The sequence below is a fragment of the Calidris pugnax genome, unplaced genomic scaffold (genome assembly GCF_001431845.1).
Source record: "Calidris pugnax isolate Ruff unplaced genomic scaffold, ASM143184v1 scaffold36, whole genome shotgun sequence".
NCBI lineage: Eukaryota > Metazoa > Chordata > Aves > Charadriiformes > Scolopacidae > Calidris > Calidris pugnax.
The window spans coordinates 1,815,964-1,843,840 of NW_015090825.1; the positions used below are offsets into that span (position 1 = coordinate 1,815,964).

At 43.9% G+C, this 27,877-nt stretch overlaps 1 protein-coding gene across 2 annotated transcripts in view; it reads right to left on the minus strand.

Moving 5' to 3' along the window:
• Positions 1-8,865: 8,865 nt before the first annotated feature.
• The window catches only part of TEAD4 (TEA domain family member 4), a 54,277-nt gene continuing 35,265 nt past the window's right edge, over positions 8,866-27,877 (minus strand). For both annotated transcript variants that reach the window (XM_014940181.1, XM_014940180.1), the window contains 5 exons: positions 27,014-27,144; positions 25,917-26,090; positions 13,312-13,452; positions 11,747-11,899; positions 8,866-9,103 (listed from right to left, as the gene is read on the minus strand). In XM_014940181.1, coding sequence (XP_014795667.1) covers positions 8,990-9,103; positions 11,747-11,899; positions 13,312-13,452; positions 25,917-26,090; positions 27,014-27,144 — 713 coding nt within the window. In that variant the 3' untranslated portion in view covers positions 8,866-8,989. The remainder of the gene's footprint in view (positions 9,104-11,746; positions 11,900-13,311; positions 13,453-25,916; positions 26,091-27,013; positions 27,145-27,877) is intronic.

The window sequence follows — 27,877 nt, forward strand, 5'->3', positions numbered from 1 at the left end:
TTTAGTTTGGAGAAGAGGAGGCTGAGGGGAGACCTTATTGCCCTCTACAACTACCTGAAAGGAGGTTGTAGAGAGGTGGATGTTGGCCTCTTCTCCAGAGGAGGTCTAGAGTTGCAGCAGGGGAGGTTTAGATTAGATATTAGGAAGAATTACTTTACTGAGAGAGTAGTCAGGCACTGGAACAGCCTGCCCAGGGAGGTGGTGGAGTCCCCATCCCTGGAGGTATTTAAGAAACGTATAGACATGGCTCTTCAGGGCATGCTCGAGTGCCCAAGGTTATTGGTTTATGGCGAGGTGTTCAGTGTGGGGTTTAGTTGGTGGGTGCGGTGTTTTTCATGGGCGTTTGGTGTGGTGTGGTTTTTTGGGGGGGGGGGTTGTATTTTTTTGTTTTGTTTTGTTTTTTGTTTTTTTTTGGTTTTGTTTGTTTTTGTTTTGGGGTTTTTTTTTTGTGGTTGGACTCGATGATCTCAGAGGTCCCTTCCAACCACTAAGATTCTGTGATTCTGTGATTCTGTGAAATGGCAGTATAAGGCTGTCACCTTAGATATTCCCTCTGGCAAGCAATTAAGAGAGGAAGGTGAAGATGGGAGCCTTTCTAAAGTAGTCCCTCAACTAAATAATTGATAGGGGCCCACTGGAAGCCCCAGAAGCCCAGCATTCTTGGTCAAAACTGAGCTCAGCGCTCGCTCCATCCACCGCTGAAACAATATCTGACCACATTCCAGCCAGGACAGTTTGTGATGGCCAATTTCCCAGCCGTAGGTATTGTGCCTATGGCTTTAATTCAACCTGGTGGCCCACCTGCCTGGGAAGCTACCCAGAGCAGTGGGCCAAAAGATAGAATTAGCGCATGGTGGGGTTTTTTTCCTTCTTTTTAAGGGGGTTGACCTGTTGGGACTCTCCCCAATCCCAAAATAAGCTTTTGTTTCTTTTTCCCCTTTGAGCACTACAGGATGCCAAATGGAACTGCTGTGTTGGTGCTGCTACTCCAAACCTCAAGGATGCTGCTCCTGACCTGTGGGGAGCAAACGCCAGAATGGCCACGGTCTCCAGCTGGGGTTAAGTGCACCAGGAGTAGGGGAACACACTCCAGTGAGGGAGATTTCAATCTTTCCACTGCAGTCAGTCATGCACACAGGCAAAGTCTGCTCAGAAAATGAACTGAGCTGGGACACAGACGGAGCTGACAAAGTTTTCCGACTACAGGGAATGGCCGGGATAAGAATTCCAATAGGGTGCCAGCCGGTCAGTGAGGGTCTCCCCGTGAGAAAGCATCTCCCATCTCAGTGTACAACACAATATCAAACACGGCAATCAAAGGTACGAAACCTTGAGCCTCTGAAAAACGGGACTGTTGGTACAAATTTTCCATAGTACCACCTGTTTGTGTCGTCTGTCTCTGGGCTCACCCTAGCGTGGGACTATCATTTAAATCCAAAATTGACATTACCGAGCCTCACACGACAACACCCACCCCAATTGTAAAGAAGGAGGAAACTCTATCCCCAAAAATTCCCACAACTGGACCACATGTGACCAAAAATACAGGCCAACACCAAGCGTTATTCAGTCCCTCATGGTCTCTTAAAGGAGTGGAATGGCTGCTGCAAATTAACATCTCTGCCATCAAACCAGCCTTCTTGTCATTCTTGAGCACATCCCGTGCAGGATGGTTAGCAGGGTTGGGTGGGTGAACGCTCACATCTCCAAGAGGAACAAAGAGGCATGCGACTGGTGTCGTAGGGACAGGACAAGGAGCCTGTAATAGTAGAAAGGCTGAAGCACTTGGCAATAAAGCGAGCACAACACCCAATGATTTCAACAGATTGGAACACCCCTTGGGATCTTCTCTCTTAGCCCTGGGAACTCACCAATGGCTCTCACCTGATGTATTGCCCGGGTGGGAAGGAATGAAGAAGAGGGATCACCAATTGATTGCGGACGCGCTTGATGCAGCCCAAACCAAGGTTTCTCTTAGTTGTACCCAAGCTCGGCTGGGGATGCAATCCACAGTAGAGGCAATTAGACAAGAGGGTGCAGAAGGTTCCTTACCCACTGAAATTCCAAAGGCAATCTGGGGTAACGGAGTGGGATTTGCAAGGCAATACCAATCCTGGTGGCATTTGGTCAGTTTTAGTGATGACTCCATCCACAGGAAAGCTACAGCTTTTGTCCTAACGACACGCGATGCTTCGGTACACACCATATACCCAGTCATTGCAGTAGGATTAAATCCCAATGGAACTGTTCTCTATCCATTAGAACAGGGAGCGTGGGCCCAATGGAAGGGGAACCAAAGGCAGAGTGTGGAGGTTCACGTGTGTGTTGTAGGGGAACAATAAGGATTTCTTTGTGAGAGCGACACCATCAAAGCCCAAGGCGTTTGTCTTGATACTGAACAGAACGTTTGTCGTTTTGAAAGTCATCTGGATGAAACCCCCGAAACTGCACTTGTATCTCTTGGAAAAGGATGTGTTTGTGTGAGAACCGTGAGTCTCTGAGCACAACCAACCATTGCAGACCCCTGCAGACCCCTACAAACCCCTGCAGAACCCTGTAGACCCCTATGAAGACTTGAAGACCCCTGCAGAAACCTGCAGACCTCTCCAGACCCCTACGAAGCCCTGCAGACCCCTACCGACCGTTGCAGACCCCTGCAGACTCCTACAGAAACCTACAGACCCCAAAGAGCCCTGCAGACCCTGCAGACACTTACGAAGCCCTACAGACCCCTACGAATCCCTGAAGAACCCTGCAGACCTCTACATACCCGTACAGACCCCTAGAGACCCCTACAAACCCCTGCAGATCCCTCCAGACTACTGCAGAAGAGTGTGACCAGCAGGTCAAGGGAGGCCATCCTGCCCCTCTGCTCTGCCCTGGGGAGGCCCCATCTGGAGCACTCTGTCCAGTTCTGGGCTCCTCAGTTGAAGAAGGACAGGGAACTGCTGGAGAGGGTACAGCAAGGGGCCACAAAGATGATGAGGGGCCTGGAGCCTCTCCCTTATGAGGAGAGGCTGAGGGACTTGGGTCTTTTTAGTCTGGAGAAGAGAAGACTGAGAGGGGATCTGATCAATGCTTATAAATACTTAAAGGAAGGGCGTCAAGAGGATGGGGCTGGTCTTATTTCAGTGGTGCCCAGGGATAGGACAAGAGGAACTGGGCACAAACTTGAATATAAGAAGTTCCACCTAAACACGAGGAGGAACTTCTTTACTGTGAGAGTGGTAGAGCCCTGGAAGAGGCTGCCCAGAGAGGTGGTGGAGTCTCCTTCTCTGGAGACATTCAAAAACCGCCTGGACAAGATCCTGTGCAACCTGCTCTGGGTGGACCCACTCCAGTGGGGGGACTGGACTTGATGATCTCCAGAGGGCCCTTCCAACCCCATATGATTCTATGATTCTATGAAGGAAATTGCATGAGGGCTGGAACAGGCAGGTGTATCATCAGTAATGGACTGTAGCCAGTTGGTGCCATTCATACCTACGTGGCCGACCGCGGGGGCTGGTTGGTTTGCAGAGAAGAGGTTGATTCGATCCCAGGTGGATTGGTCACCTTGTGGTGGCTAGCAATGGGGAAGAGCACAACTGCACCTGCATGGCTTTTTTTGCACCTGCTCTGTAGTACAGAGCAGGGATTTTGAGATGTTCTGTTTTCTAGGTGTTTGAGGTACTTGGCTTGTCTTTCTCCAAGCTTCACTGATTCTGATTACCAGCCATGCAGATCTTGTGGAATGCTGATGGCTTCTGTGTTCTGTGTTGTTGTTTGGAAGTCAGTTCTTCAAAGCGTTTGTTTGTGCACAGGAAGAAGATGTAGATTTTTGCTTAATGGGTGCCAAAAGTGCTTTTGTACTTCACTAGCCACTTTTGGCTCCTGCACACAGGTTACCAACACTAGCCCTACACAGTTCTGAGGTGCAGAGTCTGCAAAACTGGGGGAGGTGTGCATCTTCAGAATGATATTCATTATATCTAAAAAATAAATGGACATCTTTTCCCATAACAAGAACCAAACCCTCTTTCTCCAGCTCTGACTTCATGGCATCATCTTTGCTATCCTCCTCACCCACATCCTTTTCCTCCCAGGCTTCCAATCACAGGTGATGACTTAGATGCAGGCCATGGGCCGCAAAGCATGGTCTTCATGTCAGAGGCAGTATCACGTCAGCTGCTCCACAGTTATGTCTGGTGAAGACTCATCCCTGTGGAGGACCTCCTGCAGGCAGATAGAAACCTGCACTTGGACAGTTACAACGCGTCAAACGGCGTTCCCAAATAATGGGAAATCAGTTAGTTCCCATTCAACATTAAATTGATTGTCCAGACCCACTGGGACTCCAGTGGAACAGAGCTATGTGTTGTAAGGCTAGTCCTGGTGCAGTTTGTGCTTAAATGAGCACAAAGATCAGAGGACACCACTGACTGGAAGGTAGCCAACGTTGTTCCAATCTACAAGAAGGGTATAAAGGAAGACCTAGAAAACTACAGACCTGTCAGTCTAACCTCAATACCTGGAAAAATTATGGAGAAGATCATACTGGGGGCTCTTGAAAGGCATTTTAAGAACAAAGCGATAATCGGGCACAGTCAACATAGGTTCCCAGAGGGCAGGGCTCAAAGGGTTATAGTGAATGGAGCTATGGCTGGCTGGCAACCAGGCACCAGCAGTGCTCCTCAGGGTTCAATTCTAGGACCAGTTCTGTTCAATATTTTTATCAGTGATCTGGATGCACGTGCTGAATGCACCATTAGCAAATTTGCCGATGATGCCAAACTGGGAGGTGCTGTTGACTCTCTGGAGGGAGAAGTGGCCTCGCAGAAGGATCCAGACATGCTCAAGCACTGAGCAATCAGCAGTGGGATGAAATATAAGAAGAACAAATGCCAGATTCTGCATGTGGGATGGAGTAACACTGGGCACAGGTATAAACTGGGAGAAGAAGGGCTGGAGAACAGCCCAGGAGAAAGGGACCTGGTGGTTGACAGCAGGCTCATGCCCACTCAGCAGTGTGCCCTGGCAGCCAAGAGGGCAAACTGCATCCTGGGGTGCATCAAACAGCATAACCAGCCAGTCAAAAGAGGTGAGGACTCACCTTGAGTATTGCGTGCAGTTCTGGGCCCCACAATTTAAGAAGGATGTTCAGGTCCATGAAGAGAAAGGCAACAAAGCTGGTGAAAGGGCTGGAAAGCATGTCCTATGAGGAGCAGCTGAGGACTCCAGGTTTGCCTCGTTTGGAGAAAAGGAGGCTGAGGGGCAACCTCATTCCTCTCTGTGGCTTCCTGAGGAGGGGGAGGTGGAGAGGGAGGAGCTGATCTCTTTTCCCTGATATCCAGTGACAGGACATGGGGGAATGGTTCAAAGCTGCATCAGGGGTGGTTTAGACATGACATTAGAAAGCATTCCTTTACTGAGAGGGTGGTCAAACGCTGGAACAGGCTGCCTAGAGAGGTGGTCGATGCCCCGTGCCTGTCAGTGGTTAAGAGGCATTTGGAAAATTCCCTTAATAATTTGCTTTGACTTTCAGTCAGCCCTGAATTGGTCAGGCAGTTGAACTAGATGATTGTTGTAGGTCCCTTCCAGTTGGAACTATTCTATATTCTGGTCTTCTGATTGAAATCTCTGTTGAGAGGAAAATCCTCAGGATCAGTCACGTGCAAGGCCAAATAAAACCTTTTGTAGGGCCTGGCATCGCCTTTTCCACCGGTACTAAAATCTTCATCCTCCAGTGTATGTCTCCATTTTATTGAGTGAGTGGCACCATGAGATTTTCATCTGACTCATGTTTATCTGTCACTGATGGTTTTTTTGTGCATGTGTCCTTTGGCAATTAGTTCCATCATGCTGTCCAATTTTGAATCATGCTCTGATTATGCACCACTCAGGCACTGATTATCTTTCTGGTAATTTACCTTTCATTTGCCATCTTTCTCTCGTTCTTCTAAGAACCTTTTAAATTGTATTTCAAATCACATTTAGTATTCTCCCAGTTCAAGCCTAGTGTTTCAACGGTGTTCAAGTTGCTCAAGTTCTCTATAGATACAGCTTGCAAAATCTCCTGTAGTGCTATCTGCAGATTCATTTACCTTACTTTCTCCCTCCTCCAGATTACTGATTATGATGTTGAAAGATCTTTTTCAGTACACCTTCCCCTCACTTAACACAGTCATCTGTCACCTTTGTTAATGGTCTTTTAGTTGTTTGCTTTCCATCCAACTGCTGCCAGCAGCAGCAATGTGAACTCATACTTCAGACAACAATTTTTGGCGCATCCCATATCAAAATTTTACCATAATAAACTTGTCTAACTAACTCAATTTATAAGTTAAATTTTAATAGTTCATTCTTCACTGTTGCTGGAATATGAATTCCGAGGCATCAACTCACCTCGCTGCAACACAGAGTCAGAAAAAGATTGTGTTAAATCCTAAGGTATGAAGTATTATACTAAGTATTACAAACCTAGAGGCAGCGTTATAGGCTTGAATAAGTTTTGCAGAGGCTTTAGAAAACAGTTGAGAGTAAGAAACTCCATACCGTAAGGCAGCAAGGAGCCAGAGGAATACTGAAGATTTAAGTCATTGAGGAGAACACTGTGGGTTTCTTTGCACCTACAAGCTCAACTGCTCTCAATACCAGCTCCAAAATAAAACCATGATGATTTCAAGACGGCAGCAGATTCTTCCTCAGAAGCACTGCATGAAGTGGTTGAAACTACCATTATTCAGCTAAGTTCAGTGTTAGCTAGAACTTGTTTAAAGCTGGGTAAGAGAAAGCACAGCTAGTGAAACACACAAGGAAGCCCATGTGCACAATGAAGAAGAAGAGCTACTGAAAAATTAAATTATTGACACAAGTATCTAAAGCAGCAGATTGCCAAAAGCACATTGTGGGGAAAAGCTAAAGGGACCTGAAAATCGCTGGGAAGTGAAAGAGCTGAGAGTTGATGGGAAAGATATCAGTGCTTTCTCTGACCATAATAGAGTTTGGAGGAGATAATGGAGTATAATACCAGATTATATTTTAAAAACAATGCGTTCCAGGAAGGGAATCTTCATTCCTTTTCTCTACCTATCCCCAATCTAATATATCAAGTAGAGGTGATGCTTATGGCTGAGCATTTTTCATGAATTTCAGTAAGAAGATGGGAAATATTCAACGATACTTGTGAAAAAGCCCAGTGGAAATTTACACCTTCAAGTACTCAGAGGATTAATTTGAGTCCATAAAACATGGGAAGAACATTCTCCAGGAGTGGAAAATTTAAACTTTGAAGGGGGTTGAGATCTGGATGTGCAGGAAACAAAACCATCAATCTGTGAGAAGACTCTTGGAATACCTTGTAAATGAATACAACTTCAAATATAGCAATAAAACATTTTTAAGGACAAGAAGATGGTTAGGGAGCTGGAAGAGCTATGTAAGTCTGGAGGCATCTACATATGCTGTGGGAGGAGTTGTACTGTACCTCCATGGAGCCCACAGAGCCATTTAACAGGGATACTGAAAGCTGTAAAAGGGAGTACCAAGCTCATGAGGTCTTAATAGAAGTGACAATTCCTCTCTGTGTGGCTGAACCCCTTACGTTCTGGCATTCTAATGAACCCTTATTTCTGATGGTATCTTAGATGCCTCAGAGACCTGCGAGTCCTTTTCTCTATGCCAAAAATGCAAGGTTGGAAGCATCTGAAATAAGTGTGAGAGGTGTTTCCTAAGGCGTTGAGTTGTGGAAAGAGGAAACGTAACACTATATATTCAAATCCGTGCCACGGGACTGTGCCTGGCCACCCAAAAATTGCCTGTTCAGGGGCTGCCAGGGAGCATCACCCAACTCACCTCTTCCCTCAAAGCAACATGAATGGCTGGATCTTCCCCTACATCAGCAGCATTGTGGGGACCAAGATTATTGCCTGTTAGTGACTCTTGAGTAAACAACCTCAGTCTGCAAGTAAAGCAGATGGAAACATGGAAAGCTCCTCTCTTTCCACTGTATTCACTCATCCTTTTCCTGTGATTTGCTGGTCGAATGGCATTCTTTGCAATACTTGTGCGCCCCACTGTCTGCAACTATCAGGTGGAACAATTTCATCTCAGTAAGCAAGTACTGTGCTGGTGTAGGAGGAACAAGCAGAGGCTAGCTCCCTGAGCAGTGCTAGCTCTTTATTTCGGGCAGTCAAGTCAGCAGACCTGATACATGGAGGAAATCCGCTGGGCAAGACAACATGATTTAACCCACCCAACTTTCTAAGCATAACTTCCATTTAAAAGGCGACAAGAAAGGTTGACCTGTCAACTATCAGGCACAGAAGAGAGGGAAACAGCATCCAGTCTAACAAGAGGAAGGTTGAAGAAGCCTGTGACTGCACACTGCTAAGGTGGATAGCTAGACAGGCAGATATGTAGGTTGTATGTGCAATCTCTATAGAGCCTGTGACTGCACACCTCCTAAGGTGGATAGCTAGACAGGTAGATATGTAGGTTGTATGTGCAATCTCTATACACGTCCATGTGCCCACACCTGTCTAACCCACATCTATGTATAAGCGTGTCTGTGCGTGTGTTGCCCACACTCAAGACCAGATGTAGCATGAATATTTTCAACCTGTTCGTGTGTGGTCAGGCTTGTGGAAGCTGCTGCCATGGCCCTACCTGTACGCTCCGGTGCACAGCACTCACTCCTTCTATGTGTTTGATCACACCCTGTGTGTGCGCTGAGGGAAATACGTTCCAGAGGATGCTCTCTGTGGTGAAACCCTTAAGCAGTTATTTTCCCCATTTCTTTGACTCCAAGTCTTTTCCCCATTTGCGCAAACCTGGAGATAGATAAAAACTTATTTGACCCCGGTCAATCACAAAACAGCTCAGAGGTGCTTTTCTGAAAATACACAGTATCTGCAGTTTATTTGTCAGTTTGGTATGAGGGGGCAGGCGTTGCTCAAGCACAGGCGTTTTTCTTAGACATGCATCCCAACGACGACTCAGGGCAGAGTCTCTAGTCCTTCACCAGTCGGTAGATGTGATGTTGGGCACCATGGTCACTAGCTGACACCTCAAAAACATACGCTATGCACAGCAAGGTCTCCTGTGTGTCCCTGTTTGTCACAACCTAGACAGAAAAGGAGAAGCTGAGATGGCAACTGCTGTTTCTCTGCTTACATATTCCAACACATTTAACAGAGAGCAGAAAGTTGGGAATAGGCAAAGAAAAGAGAAGTGCAAAAATGATACACAGCTTGGCCACCACAACCCCCTGTCTATGTGCCCACACGCCCCAAGCAGAACACTTTCACAGCATCAGGACTACAATGCAGGAAAGAGACAGGGAGGTGAGCCGAGTCCACTGTGGAGAAAAGCAAGCTGTGACCAAGCAGTGAATACAGAAGTGGAAGCAGGACCACTAGGTCCTCTACTTCCCACCCCCTGGTGTTGCAGATTTCAGCAGAGAGAAAGCGTTTCACAGAAGAATCTCTTTTTGCTCTGTCTGTTGGGTATAGAGAGGCCACCTGCTGTGGCACATCCACTCCTGCCCACGTCTCTGTTGATATATCACAGCCATCAAAGGTTCTTGCTCTCCATCTGCTCCCACTTGCCAGTAGTAGACAACAGACCACGAGGACTGTAGAGTATAACTCATTTTATAGGAGACTTACAGGTTTGACTCCTCCCATTCCATACACTGTAGATGTCAGGAGAAAGATGGCTGCTACACTCATGCATTCTTACAGAAGCTTTTTTTTTTCCATTTCTTTTTGAATGGTTCCACAAGAACCTCAGCTTTTCTGCAATGTGACTCAGTAACATGGTGCTAGAACAGTGTTGTCCTAGTTTCAGAAGCACGTACTGCCTACGTTACATGGCAGGGACAAGCAAAATGTTGCGCTCGGAGCTCCGAGCTCAGCTTCCCTCTCTCTGTCACTGCACAACTTTGCACATTCTTGTCATCTGAGTTCATGCTAAAGCTCCAAGCAGTTCTCTCCTGCAGGAGGAGATATGTTTTTATCAGCAGTAGCACCAACTCAACTGCAGAAGATATATACCATCTTGAACTGTACCAAAAGCCCAACCATTCTTGTGAAAACAGAAAAAAATAGCCGTTTTCAAACTTTCTTATTAATTTTAACAGCCTGGTTTTGGTCTAGTCTCTTTTCTTACTCCATGTATGGGTTTGTAGCTGAACTAATCCTTCTCCTTTCTTCTGCTGGCTGTTGTGAATTACACACATCCAGGTGTGGTAAGGCACCAGAGCCTTTTCTGAAAAATGGGCTCTGAAATCTTGGAGGGCTTAGATCCAGAGCGATGTGCAAAGCAAGATAAATCACACATGTGAGATTACATGAAAGGGTCTAGAAAAATATAATTAGAGTTTTCTCAGAAGTTGGTAGTGGGGCTTGAGGACTGACAGCACGCCTTGCATTAAGCACAACCACTTTTCAGGTCCCCATTGAGGACTGGAGGGGTAGAAAATGAGCCTGCTGCTCAGGGAGCAGGGCTGCAAGGGAATATATAAAAGGCTGTGCCAGCACCAGCATGAGACATACCTCTCTGTGACAGGAGGAAGGGATGGACATGAGATTACCCAAAACATAAAGCCCCAGAGGAAGTCTAACTATATGACAACTCTGTTGATAAAATTTCTAGCAAGTGCTGGCCTGCCTGAGGAATGAAACATGCAGAGAGCAGTTACAGCGTTCCTCAGTAGGGATCACAGCACACGAGCCTTCCATCTCTCAGTCCCTGTCCCCTTCATGACTTTGCTCATCTAAAAATCTCATACCATTTATACTCCTCTTTTCTTCCAGATGCTAAAAATCTTAGTACAAACATGGAAGAGTAAAGCCTCCTAAAGCCCTATGAGATACATTATTAACCTAGAGCTGAGGTACCTGAGCCACAGAGCAGTGAAATGAGTTGCGTCAAGTCCCAGGAGATCTCTAGAGGATGGAATGAAGCCCACTTGATTTCCAGTCTTTCATACAGCCTCTAGCATTTCTTCTACTTACCCAACCTCAAGTTCTCTGGGCAAAGATCTATGTTGCCTCTTGTAGAGGTGGGCACAGAACCCAGTCCATTAGGAAAATCCACCTTTTAAGCTGTCTTTGCCCTCTTCCCAAATTTAGGCTGCGTCAGAGCCTGGAAAGGCATAGACACTAATGCAAATCTAGTCACTGTTGCCTTGTAGTACTGCCCTACCTAGAGGTTGCAGTGATTCATGAAGGTGCTGCAGAGTTTCCCCCAACATTCCCCTTCCTTTACGTGCCTCCATATTTTTTTCAGGTTCAGGATGGTCTTGATGAAACAACTTTTTTTTTTTTTCCTATCTTGGAGAATTCTTCTCTTGATAAAATTATATAGCCCCTTAACAGTGCTCTTGTTTGTTTTTTTCACTTTCAAAAAGGGCCAGGGCACAGAAAGGACCTCAATGTTTGTCTAATAGTGGAATGAGCATTTCCTTCACTGACTTTTGCATTTTCGTCCTTCCTTTATTTCTCTGCCTTGTGAATTCTCCCTTTATCTTTCTGGTTTTTTTTTTTCTCTCTCTTAGTCAGGTCTCTCAAATTCTTCTGCTGCTTCTCTGCATGAGTTACTATCTCTAGAGCTCCGTAGAGCTTGAGGTGCAATACATGTGAGAGGCACTAAGTCCAATAAGATGCTGAGCTGTAAAAAGAAAGTTGCTTTGACTCGTAACAGTGAACTTCTGCATGGGTCTTACATGTTTCCAAGCGCCAACGAAAACAGTTGAAAGTCCCACCTGTAAGATAGTAAAGTTCTCCAGCACGCTGTTCATCATGTACTTCTCAGGGAGGTGCTTGAGTTTATGAATGAAGTTTATCATGTATTCGCAGAGAGGGGAACGGTGAATGCGATAGGAGTAGTGTCCGTTTTCATAGCGTGCATACTCTGTCTGTAGTGTAAAACATAAAAGGGGCATATAGGACTAACTCTTTACATTAGTAGCATTAATCACATAAAGGCACTCAAGACAGAAAAAATTACTAAGTCATTTTGCTAACGGTAATGAGCAGATTAATCATTCCTCCACAGTACTTCACACCAAGGTCAGTCTCCTTCAGCCCTCTAATTTCTTTGGCTTGATTTCTTTTTTACTTTAGAACAGTGGGTTCCAGCTTACGAGCAGCAAGCTGCCAAGGAGCTGTGAAAGTTAAGTAAGAGGAGCAGACCAACTGTCAGCTATACTATGGTCTGCATCTCTGCTGCAAAAAAGATTAGGTGTGGATACACTGAAAAAGTTAAAAACTGCTGCTTTAGAAAGACCAGGAAGCTCCTAGTAATGATGGTAATCGTATGCTCAGGATGTTTCACAGCTGGAAAGGACTTTTCTGGTACCTGTGAGAGGGACTATAGTATCTCTGCTCCCCCTTAGAAGAGGGTCTGGCCAATGTTATACAGAGAGATTTTTTTTGTTCACATTCACATCTTAGCTCCATCTTTCTTCGAACAGAAGGTGGGGCTGGATTCTATCATTTCACAGCAGACCCTTAAATGCCCATTACCTGCTTTCACCTCAAGAACTTGGTCTCCTTTACTGTCCACCATGACACCTTTCTTTGGCCTATCTATCCCATCATGCAAATACATAACCAGACTTCAGGCATCTCTATCCTATGACTAGAGATGGGTCTTGGGGAAGGACATGGCTTGAACTGACTGCTGACAGGAGAACACCTGGTGTTCTGCACACAACCACTCCTCCTGCATCTCAAGGCTCCTTGAGAAAGAAAGCAGCAGGAAGCAGGTCAGAGCAGCAGAATGTGGCAGCAGAAAGAATTTCTGCAATGCTAGATATATGCATAATTATGCAGCTCCACTGTTGCTCAAGCTATAAGTGTACAAGCACTAAGATAAGCCTCATAAAATCAAAAGATTATAGTCTACATTACAGTCTATTTATTAACGGCTGTAGTCTATAAATGATCTGTTTAAAAACAGTGATAAGAGTGAGGTGTTGCCTATTTGTTTTCACCTTTCTGGACTACAAAAGAAGGGTCCAGGTTTCCTAGCTTTCCTTTGCTCCCAAAACAACTCTAGAGAATCACCCCAGCAGAGAGTTTTACATATTCGCATGTCCTCAGAAACTGAGATTTAATGAAAAATTAGCAATGAAGTTCAATGAAGTCCTGAGACAAATTCATGTTGCAGACTGGAGCAATCTTACACCTGCGTGTCTCAGAGATAATAATCTATGGCATCCATCACCCTGACAACAAGCAAGGGGTATATTTTGCCTTGAGATATCCACAGGATGCAAATACTTGAAGTGACAAAACAGCAGCCAGAGAGAACCTTGCTCCCTACCTCCACTTTCTCCACCACCTGCTTTCCAAAGGAACATACTTTGGTGGAACAGGTAATGACCATGTTTTCTGGGCTCTCATATTGGCTGGAAACGCCATAGAAAGATCTGGATTCATCTTCAATATTGGTGTTTAAATCAGCCTGCCAAAAAAAAAAGGCAAGAAAAATAGATGGTTATCAATAGATGATTGTGATAGTTTTTCACTATTACCTAGAGGTCTTGTGTAGCCAAGATTGTAAGGTATTGAGTGTCCAAAGCTCCTTAAGCAGATCAGTGTGCGTCTAGCAAGCAGGGGAAATCTGAGGAGTATGCACTAAAATTCAGTTTTTCAGGATTTGCATTCTGCATTTTGCATTCCTGCAAAATTCAGGATTTGCATACACATTGGAGAAATCTGGTGGAATATCCTCCTACCATTAAAAACATATGACACAACCCCTTACCTTAGCTGGTATTTACCATAACTCAACAGTGCCAGGACAGCGTGCGGGTACCCACAAAGCACGTGGGGTTAGTGAGCCTAACCTTAGGATACGCAGGTAAGAGACAGAGCAGAGAGAAGTCATGTGTGAGTACACACACTCATTAGGCTTGTGTTCTATGATATGAAGAACTTAAGTAGACAAGGTGCAACATAAGGAATGCTGATGGATCCAGCCCAGTTCCACCCAAATACAAACCCATCTCCATTCGCAGCCAGTTTTCAAATGGGAGTGCCTACAGTTGGCCAACCGAAGCCTCACGTTGGGACCCACCTCCCAAAAATCCCGATTGTCTGAAGCTTCCACCAGAGGTCAGTCAAACCACACTTATGACAAGAAGAGGCAGTTCCCGTAAGCTCTGAAAACACAAAGGTTGGGTGGGAAATGCCCAGATCGGCTTCCTCCCTTTCAAAACTCAAAGGGTACAGCTTCTCTGCCCTGCACAAGCCCAGGTGCTGGCTCACATCGGCACAAACACAATGGTCCGTTCCCATCGGCTACTTCAGACTATTCTATTCTTCCTGCTGAGTTGGGGGAAACAGGAAACTGAATAAAGTGTATTCCTGTTACACGGTGTTAACAGGATTGCATTAGGTGCCGTTCTAGCACGGTTTTCTTATCTATTGTCAGTGAAGGTTTTTTATTTGAGATCTAGAACAGCACTTAGGACAAGCAATGCTAGACTTGGAACAGACCCAGCTCAATAGCAAATCCCCCTTTTCTTTGCTATACGAAATACCTGTGTTTTCTCTGCAATGAGATAATACTGTTAACTCCTTTCTCTTAAGTAGCAATTTCACAGGAGGTTTAAGTCAATCTAGAAAGTGCCAGTCCAGCCTTCTCCCCATCTGTAGCCACATAAGCATCCTGCTGCCTCTGTGCCACCATCAGCAATTGGATGACTCTCTGGTTAGCTGGATGAGAAAGCTGATCCCGGCCAAAACAAACTCCTGTGGTTTTGGCGGGTTAGTTTTCAGTCAGACAAGAAAGCTCACTGGGATCCTCACAAAGCTGCAGAGGCTGGAATTGGTGGGAACACACAACAGAAGCTGAGAGCACAAAGGCTGCCTATTTTGATAGCAACGTATACTCAGGTTGGCCTGAGGTGGGAAATCCCACCTCAAAGCTGAGGTTTGTTAACATCAGGCTGGTCCTGACACCAAGAGCAGTTTTTGCCCTCCTTGTTCCTCCTGTGCTAGCACAAATGCTTCTGCAGCTGTATTACAAGACTCACTTGGAATTGCTCAGCTACTTCTCAGTGGGATCAGGTCCCTGACCAGCTTCAGAAGCACTGGTGTGTGTTCAGACAAAGAATGTGTGTTGGGAGGGTAGGCAGCAACGGGGAAAGCAGGAGGCAGGACTGCTTCTTCTAATGATTGCTGTGTTTGAGTAATTACAGCAGGAACTAGTAATCTGCTAGAAGCCATGCTTTGTTGTCACTCATTTCACGTTAGATGTTTTGCTCCTAGACAACTGGCCTGGGCCATTTCTGTACCACAACACTCACCAGCAGCTCCCACCACACAGTTATTGGCACAGAATTCATCATTTTGCTAACAATGATGCCAAAAGCACTAGCAGGAAAAGCAGCCAAGTAATAATGTGCAGTATTTCCATTCAGTCCACTTCCCATGGCCGTTAACTTGCCACTTTAGGTGCACGAAGGAGGAGGTAGTAAAAGAAATAAAATATACCATCTCCCCATTTATTTCAGAAGATCCAGTTCCATTTTCCACTTAGTAAAACACTGGGTCATTGCTGCCACTGTGCTATTATGCACACATATTTCCACCTAGAGAAAAACTACCATCTGCATTAGGTAAGTGATGCCTGTACCACAACACTCACCACCAGCTCCCATCACACAGTTATTGTCACAGAATTCATCATTTTGCCAACAATGATGCCAAAAGCACTAGCAGGAAAAGCAGCCAAGTAATAATGTGCAGTATTTCCATTCAGTCCACTTCCCATGGCCGTTAACTTGCCACTTTAGGTGCACGAAGAGTTAAAAGTTTTGCTCTTAGACAACTGGCCTGGGCCATTTCTGTACCACAACACTCACCAGCAGCTCCCACCACACAGTTATTGGCACAGAATTCATCATTTTGCTAACAATGATGCCAAAAGCACTAGCAGGAAAAGCAGCCAAGTAATAATGTGCAGTATTTCCATTCAGTCCACTTCCCATGGCCGTTAACTTGCCACTTTAGGTGCACGAAGGAGGAGGTAGTAAAAGAAATAAAATATACCATCTCCCCATTTATTTCAGAAGATCCAGTTCCATTTTCCACTTAGTAAAACACTGGGTCATTGCTGCCACTGTGCTATTATGCACACATATTTCCACCTAGAGAAAAACTACCATCTGCATTAGGTAAGTGATGCCTCAGAAGATCCAAGCAAAGAAACCAATAAAATTCAATTACCATGATTTTTTTTTTTTAAAGTACGAACTCACAAGCAAGTGAAAAACAGATTTAGGATAGTTTTTTTTCCATTAAGTACAGTGGACAATGCTTCTCCTGGGGTATCTCCCAGACTAGCAGTTGTACCATTCAGATAATTCTATTGGGACAAAGATTCAGTCCAGGCAAGATGACAGAATGCTCTGATGTTCACATCAACATTGACAGCATTAGGGATGGACATACAGCTTTCCATGAAGTACAGTGGACAATGCATCTCCTGGGGTATCTCCCAGACTAGCAGTTGTCCATTAAGTACAGTGGACAATGCTTCTCCTGGGGTATCTCCCAGACTAGCAGTTGTACCATTCAGATAATTCTATTGGGACAAAGATTCAGTCCAGGCAAGATGACAGAATGCTCTGATGTTCACATCAACATTGACAGCATTAGGGATGGACATACAGCTTTCACTCTGCTCTTAATAGAGAGCACAACAGCACCCTATTTAAATACATGATCCTAAATCACTCTTCAAAATGACTGAGTTGTTTGCCACAGTTTCTACACAAATCCTTAACAGTTGCACCATCTTCATCACAGATTATGGATGAAAGAAGGTCCAGTTGTCAGAATGGCTTGCCTTGGTCTCTATGACTCACCCTTTCAAGCAGAATCCCTCTCTATGAAATAGTGACAGATCTTCAACCCTTGTGAACACACTTGGCCCTACATGTGTAATACACTCAGCAGTTTACACCACCTGTGCACTCATCCCTTTATTTTCCTAAATTTGTCACCTCCTGCATAAAAAAAAGCATCCTCTGATTTATCAGGAGGAGACAGTCGCGATGTTCACATCAACATTGGCGGCACTAGGGATGGACATACAGCTTTCACTCTGCTCTTAATAGAGAGCACAACAGCACCCTATTTAAATACATGATCCTAAATCACTCTTCAAAATGACTGAGTTGTTTGCCACAGTTTCTACACAAATCCTTAACAGTTGCACCATCTTCATCACAGATTATGGATGAAAGAAGGTCCAGTTGTCAGAATGGCTTGCCTTGGTCTCTATGACTCACCCTTTCAAGCAGAATCCCTCTCTATGAAATAGTGACAGATCTTCAACCCTTGTGAACACACTTGGCCCTACATGTGTAATACACTCAGCAGTTTACACCACCTGTGCACTCATCCCTTTATTTTCCTAAATTTGTCACCTCCTGCATAAAAAAAAGCATCCTCTGATTTATCAGGAGGAGACAGTTGTACAAAGCTGGCAATTATTTTATTCTTATGTTTGCTTCTTCTCAGAAGATAACTTCACAAAAAAATTATCCAGTTGAAAAAGTTCCTGACTTCTCTCAACTTATCCCTTTGTGCCCCTACAGTTTTCTGTCTCCTTACTGGGCTGAAAACAGATTTGGGCACACGTGTTAAGTTGCCCCTACAGTTTTGTCTCCTCACTGAGCTGAAAACAGATTTGGGCACACGTGTTAAAATATATCAATAAAACAATTTGGGTTTAAAACTTTTTTTTTTTCTTAAATCATTTTACATCACTTGCATTTGCACCACTGAGGTAGTGATAGCTCTGATGGTTTGTCCACACCAGAGTAGTGTATGTGGGCAAATCCAGGCTAGCTTTAACCTGACAGCACAGGTATTAATAAAATATATCAATAAAACAATTTGGGTTTAAAACTTTTTTTTTTTCTTAAATCATTTTACATCACTTGCATTTGCACCACTGAGGTAGTGATAGCTCCGATGGTTTGTCTACACTGGAGTAGTCTATGTGGACAAATCCAGGCTAGCTTTAACCTGACAGCACAGGTATTAATAACAAGGCACAGGCATCACAGATTTAATCATAATTCAGGTTTCCAAGTGAATTATTACAGTCGTGCTGAAGTCCTTGCTATCAAATTTTCTCCACTATAGTTATGCAGTGCATAACTATTATATATTACAATATATTATATAGTGCAAACTACTTTGCACCACAAATGTACATGTATTAGCAAGTAGCAATGCTACTGTATCCTGGTTTTTGTTTTTATTGACGTACTGTAATATGCATATACATGTCAATGCAACTAACTGTATTGTTTATACAATATACAATATACATACTCCAGCTGTGTGAATAAAGACTAATTCCTTCCCTTCTCCAAAGAGGAACTGGACTAGGAGTCCTTCACAATATTTTTCAGTTGTTTCCCTTGGGAGTGATAAACACAATGTATGGACCCAATTCCACTTTTCCAAAGAAATTGTCCACTGAGTCAAAAGAACAAAAGATCAAGGCTAAAGAAGCTTGGTCGGACCACTGCTCCAAAAACATAGCAAAGGCCCTCACTGCAGAACCAGACAAACACTTTCAGGGTCTCACTATTAAAGTTAAGGTTACACTCCCCTTAACTCTTAATGGTGAATTAAAAAATAAGTGCAGTCAATATGAGGTAAAGCAGAAAGGTGCTAGTTCTACTTCATAGGAAAAGCTTCACTAGCCCTAAGAAGCCACTCTAGGTGCCTCCACAATTTGGCATGTCTCTCTTCAAAAGACCAGACTATAGAATTTCACAGCTAGTTAACATCTAATTAATCAACATTAAACTAGTTGGCAGCAGGCAAAATTATGGTAACACTGTTTGAATTAAGCAGTCATTGCCATTCACTAATCAGGTTCCTCAAAGCCCTGTTGCAACCAAGCAATGGGGTCATGTTGGAACTCCCTGACGTTTACACTGCACCTTTCATTCTAAAGCATGTCCTAGGACTGCCATGGGCTAGGACTCTCAGACGTGTCTTAGGGTGGTCAGTCAACAAGAGCTGTGCATCCATCTGCTTCTCTCACCTCTGAAAATCTCAGCCCATAAACGGACACACATGGAATTTCAGCAAGTCCAGGGAATGACAGTAGCAGCCACCTGAGGGCTCCAGTCCCAGTTTGCAGGAGAATGGAGCTGTAGCACCTCAGATACTGCTGGCCTTACAGTTACAGCTTATTTAATTAAAGCTGCTGGTTCCCACCCTCGTGGAAGTTACTGCCCCCATACCAGAGATTATTTAGCATACACATATCTGCTCTTGAATTATCTGCAACCTGGTTTATTCATATAAACTGAAAAGGTGATGTACATGAATACGACCCCAAAGGACTGCTCAGGGGTGGAACTGCAATCTGTTAGCTTTCCATGCTACGGAGATGTTTACCTCATGAAGGGACGCAAGGCAGAAAATTGAGGAAAACCACTGTTACCTGCCATAGCCAAATCAACTTCTAAATGTCAACTGGACACTGCGGTAAATCACTAATGTATGTGGTTAAACTTCACAGGATTGCACCAGGACAAAATCATACTGCACATCATGAGATCCTTAATGGCCAAAAGAGCTACTGCTTTTAACTTAACATCTGAAAGTGCTATGGCCTCCATGCTATGACCCCCACACAACACCTAGGCCATCAGGACTAGACACCACATTGCTCCTTCGGGGAAAGGACTCCTCCTTTCTCTTCACTTTCAGAGTTTCTCTTTCTAAAGACAACCTCGTGTTAAAGCACACCCAATCCTGAGGTGAGCAGCCAAGATGAGCAGAGAGAGGTCTGCTTTACTCTGTCCGGTATATTCCATCCCAAAAAGGTGCAAGGGAATAATAGTGACTATGACTTAAAGGTAATTCATCTTCCCAGCACTTCATCAAGCGGGAAGGCTAATCTTCATTTTATAGTATGGGAACGCCTGGACTTGTTGAATACATAGAATCATAGAATCGTCTAGGTTGGAAGGGACCTTAAAAGTCATCTAGTCCAACCATCAACCTAACTGTGACAAAAAAAAAAACCCACCACTAAACCATATTCCTGAGGACCACGTCAACCCATCTTTTGAACACCTCCAGGGATGGTGCCTCAACCGCTTCCCTGGGCAGCCCATTCCAATGCTGGATAACCCCTTCCATGAAGAATTTTTCCTAATATCCACCCTGAACCTCCCCTGGCGTAACTTGAGGCCATTTCCTCTTGTCCTATTGCCTGTAACTTGGGAGATGAGACCAACCCCCATCTCTCTACACCCGCCCTTTCAGGTAGTTATAGAGTGCAATAAGGTCTCCCCTCAGCCTCCTCTTCTTCAGACTAAACAACCCCAGCTCCCTCAGGCGCTCCTCATAAGACTTGTGCTCCAGACCCCTCACCAGCTTCATTGCCCTTCTCTGGACCCGCTCCAGCACCTCAATGTCTTTTTTGTGGGAAGGGGCCCAAAACTGGACACAGTACTCGAGGTGAGGCCTCACCAGCGCCCAGTACAGGGGGATGATCACCACATAAGTGAATGCGATGCACACCTGGAGACTAGAACCTAAATGTCTCAGCTCCTCACTGGCAATAGTATGTCCAACAACAAGTGAGATGACTCTTGAATATGTTCCTTACCCCAGCCTAGGCAGTCAAAGGAGACATAGTCAGGATTTAGGAAAGTCCATAGCCAATGGGCTGAGTTGCCTTGCCTCCCAGGGTCCTACTGGTCACTGCTAGCAACAGGATGGCACTGCAGTAGGGGCAGCAGCAGCATTGAGCTGCTGGAGTGGTGTCCAGCCCTCAAACAGCTGTTCTCTGTCTCTTCAAGGTCAAAGGCAGAAGATAAAGGAGATGAGGCCTGTTACAAACTAAATCTGAGTCATGAGCCACCGACTGGACCACACTACTTTACTTGACAAAGTCAGGGTTCTTTCTTGCTTTCTGTCCAAGAAGTTCAAGGTGTAAAAAGCTGTTATCACTCCAGCATAACAGCAATCTGATTGTTTGGGATGCATTCAACTGACTGTGCAAGCTCAACACAGATGATGTACTTTTGTCCATAGCTTGCCTGATGACTTTCAAACATGCTGAAGCTACAATCACTGAGGTATCTCCGATCTAGTACATCTCAGAGGTCTATATATTGCATGCAGGAGAGCTGATCTGCATGTTTTGGGTCAACATCTGAGTTTTCCTCCTTTCCAGAGAAGTAAGCAGAATATTTAAATACATACAAGACAAAATCTCTAGAGAGAAAAGAAGGGATTTGTTCACGGAAGGGCATAGTAACCCTCACCAAGCTAGTATTACTTGTTTTTCGCTTTTAAATCATATTGGTGATCTGAGTCTCTTAGCAGCTCTACTGAAAACAGCTCTGATGAGCTTGAGTGCATCACACAAGTTCTGCAACCCCAAGAAAGAAACACTTACAGAAGAGTTGGCATTGTGCATTGTCCAAATGCATCATGGGCTGCATCAAAAGAAGTGTGACCAGCAAGTCGAGGGAGGTGATTCTACGCCTCTGCCCTAGTGAGACCCCACCTTGAGTACTGCATCCAACTCTGGAACCCCCAACATAAGAAGGACATGGACCTGTCGAGCAAGTCCAGAGGAGGGCCATGAAGATGACCAGAGGGCTGGAGCACCTTTCCTCTGAAGAAAGGCTGAGAGACTTTGGGTTGTTCAGCCTGGAGAAGAGAAGGTCTATCTGGGGAGATCTTAGCCTTCCAGTCCTTAGAGGGGACCTAAAGGAAATATGGGGAGGAACTCATACACTCAGAGAGTGTCACGATAGGATGAGGGGTAGCAGTTTTAAACTGAAAGAGGGTAGATTTAGATTAAATATCAGGAAGACATTCTTTACGATGAGGGTGGTGAGGCACTGGAACAGGCTGCCTGGAGAAACTGGATGCTCCATCCCTGGAAGTGTTCAAGGCCAGGCTGGATGGAGCTTTAAGCAACTTGGTCTAGTTGTTGGTGTCCCTGCCCATAGCAGGGGGGTTGGAACTAGATGGTCTTGAAGGTCTCTTCCAACTCTAACCATTCAATGATTCTGTGAAAGTATCTGTTGCTAGCTGCTGTCTTGTTTGCTGCCTCAGAAGTTTCAAGGACAGAATGGGCACGGAGACCAAATTACCAATCTCCGTGATTTCCGGGCAGTTTCTACCAGGTCAGGATTGAAGGCATACAGTGGGCAGGGCAGGGTGCCAAGGGGAGTTTGCACTGCTGCTGTTTTGACTGGACTTGCTTGGTACAGAAGAGAAGCCAAGTGCAGGACAGCAATCTTCAGGCCACCTTTTCAGCTCCTTCCACAAAAGTATAATTCATTCACTGGAAAGAAAACACTCAGTGATGCGACAGGTTCAGGTATCACCAAGGAGAAGAAATTACTACATTCACAGGAAAGGTCTCCCAAGCAATTCCCCTGATCCATCCCTCTGCAGGTGGCTGGCTCTGGACAAAGTACTGCCTGTCCCAAATTTCTGGTTTGTCATATTCCTTCTGTTTTCCACCCAGAGTCTCACAACTTCTGAAAGCTTTAAGATGCGAGTAGATTCTACTAATGTGCAAAGCCCTGAAAATGCCTCTTCCCCAAACTATTAATAACGATGCGTATAAGAGTTCATGGGGAGAACCAAGTAACAGGTGGTGGAGATAACATTACACTGGAAAAGAGCAGAGCTGCCACTGCCCATGTGTTGGGAGGCTAATGTCTCACATTCATTGTTGTGTGCTAGAATGCACTTGGAGCACAGAGAAATGTCACGCAGATGTCATACACAACCTGCCAATCCAAATCCAAGAGTTACTTCACTGTACCAAACTCCCGATGCCAAAATCAAGGAAGAATTGCAAACACCGCTCATGTTTCAAATTAATCAACTTTTAACTCTTAGCTATTGTATAAATAAAGTACCATTGAACAAACATGAACATCTCTTTCTCAGTCACACTAGATCCTAAGTGCTTTCAGTGATGTCAAGAAAACCCAACCCTGGTGTTTAGAGTTAGGCATCTGGTATATTGAATGCTTAGCACAGTAATGGCAGGTTCCTGCCTCAGGATCTTCAAGCCTAAAACTACATATATACAAAACCAACTTATTCTATGCCTTGTTTTTTTACATCTTTGTCACCTGCAACCACCACTTCAGTTCAGAACTTTAGAAAAATCAATTCTATATTCATGTCTCAAAACACCCCTTCAAGTATGTAGCTCACTAAGTTCAAGGTTATCAGTAATTTCCTTTTTGATAATACTTTTATCCTTAAATGATGCTATAAATTCAACAGCGTGGTAATTGCTTTATCCAACACATCTTTGGACATTGACAGTATATTTGTATAGCTGTCTAGAGCAATCAGGCAGCAAAATGAAAAAGCACGTTAGCATATACTATTAGAGAGTTATAAAAATGCAGAGGGGTATAAAACCCTCAGCGGAAATCTAGTTTTCTTCTGGATATCTTTTTTTTTTTTAAATCACATTGCCTTACCTGTGAAAAGTGTTTATTTGTTGGAGGGGTTGCACTATACACATCTGCTGCAATACACCCAACTCAGGAAGTATAAGACTGCATTGCCACAATATTTCAGGCATGTTGAATACGACGTTTTGCAACAAAAAGGTTTGCAGTTTTCCTCAAAAAAGTCCAAATTTTCTGGAGCAAAAGTTTTTTTTTTTTCAACTGCTTTAGTTAAATTGCCTTAATGATCCTGCCTGAAATCTAATAACATGATTAATGTAAGTACTCCCGTGAAACACAGCACAAATCATAGAAGTGGCCCAGAATATGGCATCAGGAATGGTGTTTTCATCACCCTACTACTGTCTACATTGAAAAACAAATACAAGACTGAATTATTTACTTCTTAAAAGCCTTAGAAGCTTCCATTCAATCAATGGTCTGACTTGTAAAATTAGCATAAATGACAGCCCATAGTGTTTCCACCAGTAAAACTCTAGATGGGATTCAGCAATGCAAAAGTACCAAAAAAAGAATGAGAAAGTCAAAAAATTATACCAAGCCCAGAAATATCACCGACGTTATAAGTGTACAGATGCAGAGTTCCAGGACATCATGCATATGTTGGAGCAAAGGTATTTCAAATCCTATGTCATATTTCTTTGTGGAAGTTGAATTTCAGTGAGTCACTGCCGTCTGAACACCAGACACCCCACGTAGGCCCAGACACAGTCCAACTTAATAACATCCCTCCACACAAATCCTTGAAAAGCCTACCTTAGGTTGGTCTGACATGATGCATAGGCCACATATATCCTTCTGATATTAAAACACAACCAAAATGCACAAACTCAACCCCACAAGAACAAAAACATGCTAACAGTTTTGATAGCTAAAATCGCAGTTGCACTAGATCACAATTCTGCTGTGACTTCTTTCCCCTTAAGTCAAAGAATGTATTTTATTCTCTCTACGTAATGTCCCCCTCTAAGCTTTTCCTTTCTGTTCCTAAAACTTCCAAAGCACTTCAGAGTGATACCACACAGGAAACAGTGCTCTTCACCTCAACATGAAGACTTTCCTGGGATCCCTACCCCACAGCAGCTCTCGTAGCTTCCGCTTTTCCAAGGCCCATTTGATAGAAGCTATCCTCTCTTGCCCTTTTTCCTTTCGTTTGTCATATCAGAATTCTGTTTCCTTTTCCAGGCGGTTCTTAGTAGGACAATCCCTACCCAGATCTTGGGAAAGGATATCCTTCTCAGCAAGGTGCTGCTGTATCTCCCAAGCATTTCTCCTTCCCAAGCAGGTTTTGTTGTACCCTGACAAGAGGCTCATCCCATGAGGCGCCCAGCTCAGTAGCACACAGCCTGTGGGCAGTAAAATTACGTGTCTCCAAGAATCACCAGTAGCTAAGGCTCTAAGCACCAGACACTGGAACAGCAGACCCTCACCCAGCATTCTCCAATTCAGTTCTAGAAAGGCTACACTTGGGACAGCTTGGGTGGTTGTGTCTCAAGGCACTCACGTTAACTCTCCCTTCTCCTGAAAGCATCAGCTAAGAGGTTTTCTAGTGCTAGTTTGTATGAAGAGTATAAGATATGAAAGCTCATTTCTCATCATCTCACTCCTGACCTGGGGTTGAATTAGAAGTGGTAAACTCCAGGTGAAAGGCTCCAAATCCCATTACACATTCCCTCAGCCATCTAGCATGCAACTGCCCCAAGCTGCTATTATTTTTAATCTTGTAATACCTATGATAATATCGATCACCAAAACTATTTTGTTTGTACCCTGAAGCACAATGGCACAGATTTTGCAAATTTCAGCTAACTCACAAAATTCCAAATTGAGTGAGTAGGCTTTTGCCAGGCTGATGACCAACTTACCAGAAGTCATTTCAGTAATATATTATCAACATAATCCAATTTCATTATATGTCTCTCTTTTTTTTTTTTTGTCTGTCCTTGTGCCTGCATTAAATACACATCTATAAATTATTAGTACTTGGGTAACACAAGATGTAGCTAATGAGATAGGACAATAGATGGAAAAATGTTGCCTCTGATTGAGAAGTAACTCAACACTAAGAGAAATGAACAAATAAGAGTATGCAGAGAATAATTTTCTCTGAATTCTTCTCTTGTACATAAATAAAAATTTTAATGGCCCCAAGTCACCACTAGGAAATAAAATCCCCAGACAGTAATCAAGAACAACTCTACGGATGACATTGTGAAAGATATATCTTGCTCCAGGCCAGAATGAGGGCCTTGTGCAGTCAAAGAAAGATCTCCAGTGACAATCACGGTTCTATTAAGTTGCCTGCACAGGGAAAATATGTTGGGAGGTGGCAGTCTTATAAAAGCTAGTGAGTCCGCTGCTTTTCAAGTCAGAACTTCATAGCACATGGGTACCCTACAAAGGGTCCTTCCCTTACCCAGAATTTGACAAGGAAGAAGGCATTAGCTGGCCCCCTTTCAAAGAGCTCCTTCAGGCCCCCTTTTTTCTCAGGAAACTTGTCATAGATCTGCCGGATATCCACTGCCTCAAGGTAGGGGTCATTGTAGCTGGGGCTTGACTGCCCAATGTGGACAAACAGGTGTTTGTTATACTGCAAGAAGAGGAAAAACATGGAATTAGGAAAGCATTCAGCACTGTTCAGTACATACTGAACATACGTGGTTATTCGCAAAAGACTACTGCACGTCACTGAAGATTTGATAGTACTTTCTAAAAGAACAGAAGTATTAGCAGAAATACCTCTGCTAACACCAGGTATTTCTTTCCTGTCAATACATCCGTCCTTCTTGCTTCTTCTGAAACATTATTGCTGGGTTCTTTCATTGCTATATAATCTGAAGTAACTTGAGATACGGAGTGTTACCTGACATCAATGCTGCTGTCCTATGAAGAGCTACCTGAAATCCCACAGCAAAGTACCAGCCAAATACCATCATCTTTTCTGAACTTTCCTGTCTCAGACAGAGGAAATTTAACTGGCCCATCACCAATGTATGTCTCAAGATATGGTATCACAAGGTTTAGTGAGACAGGCAAATCTTACTACTTCGATTTCATAGGTGGCACCGTGGAAACACATTGATGCAAACTCATCCCAATTGCCCCCAAATTTAAGTTCCCAGCACACCAGAGAAATATGTGGCTTCATGGGATCTTACCATCATCCGATTTTGGGTCTATCCTCCAAGGCTGAATGGGACAGCTAGAATAGCCCAGCAGAAGCTGTACAACTGTCTTATGACCTCTACGCCTTGAGGTCTGGTGTGTGAACATCCATGACCCTGGAAAGGGAGGCCAGAAGCACATGGCACAGAGCTGGCTATATCACTATAGGCAATTCTACCCTCTAAGAGAAGGATACGTTGTGTTTCCCAAAGATGGCTTTCTATTCTCAGTAGAGCAACAAAGCAAATATTATCATAAATACATTAGTACCATAACATATCCATGATGAGCAGGAGCTACCTGAAGACTAAAAATTAACAAGGAGTGGAAGTCAAATGTGTATCTTACTGTGTCTTGGTCTTGTTGTTGTTCCAAGAATGCAGAGAATTCTAGCATCCAAAGTTTGGAACTAGCAACCCTTCTTCCTTGCCAAGCTGGTGCTGATGAGGAAGGCAAGAGGCCGGTAGGAGATTCAAACCCTAAGCACACAGGATTTATGTAATAAAATTTAGAAAGAGAAAAGTTCCTAATAGCTTTCCAGTAGAGCACCCATTGTCAAAGGTGATTAATTACATTTTCTTATAACTTCAATCATCATGCAAAAATATCATACACGAGGTCCTCACTATGCCTGTGTTGTAAATGCCTTGTCAGTTACCCTTTGCTAACACAGCACCGTAAGGGTTGGTAATGATTTAAAAGACAATCTGCCTGGTTTTGACACCAAAGAAAACATGTTCAGCAACTTTAAGAGGACCCAGATTGAGCCCTAAAAGAACAGTGAAATAATCTGCTTTAGTATCAGAGTGAAGCATCACCATTAACATGACAATTAACCTCTCAAAATGGGGAAACTGAGAAGGAAAAGACATTTGTTGTTCTACTTAATGAGAAATCAGAAAGGCAATCATGTTATGATGGAAAACGGTGAGTACATGCAGCATGGTGAAAGAACAGTAGAGCCAGGAGGAAAAGAAACCCCAAAATAACCAACCTAAAACAGGAAGTTTTTTGTTTTTTTTTTTAAATTAAACAAAATTGAAAAGCTTCAGGTCTCTCAGTAAAAATATGGGAATCAGTGATAAGGGTATATCATATAAAAAAGATAAAGGTATATCATATAAAAATTAATTTTAGTCTCACTTAAATATTTCAAAAGGTAAACATATTTTTAAAAAACTTAAAACCTTTTTAAAGTTTTTAAAGGAACTA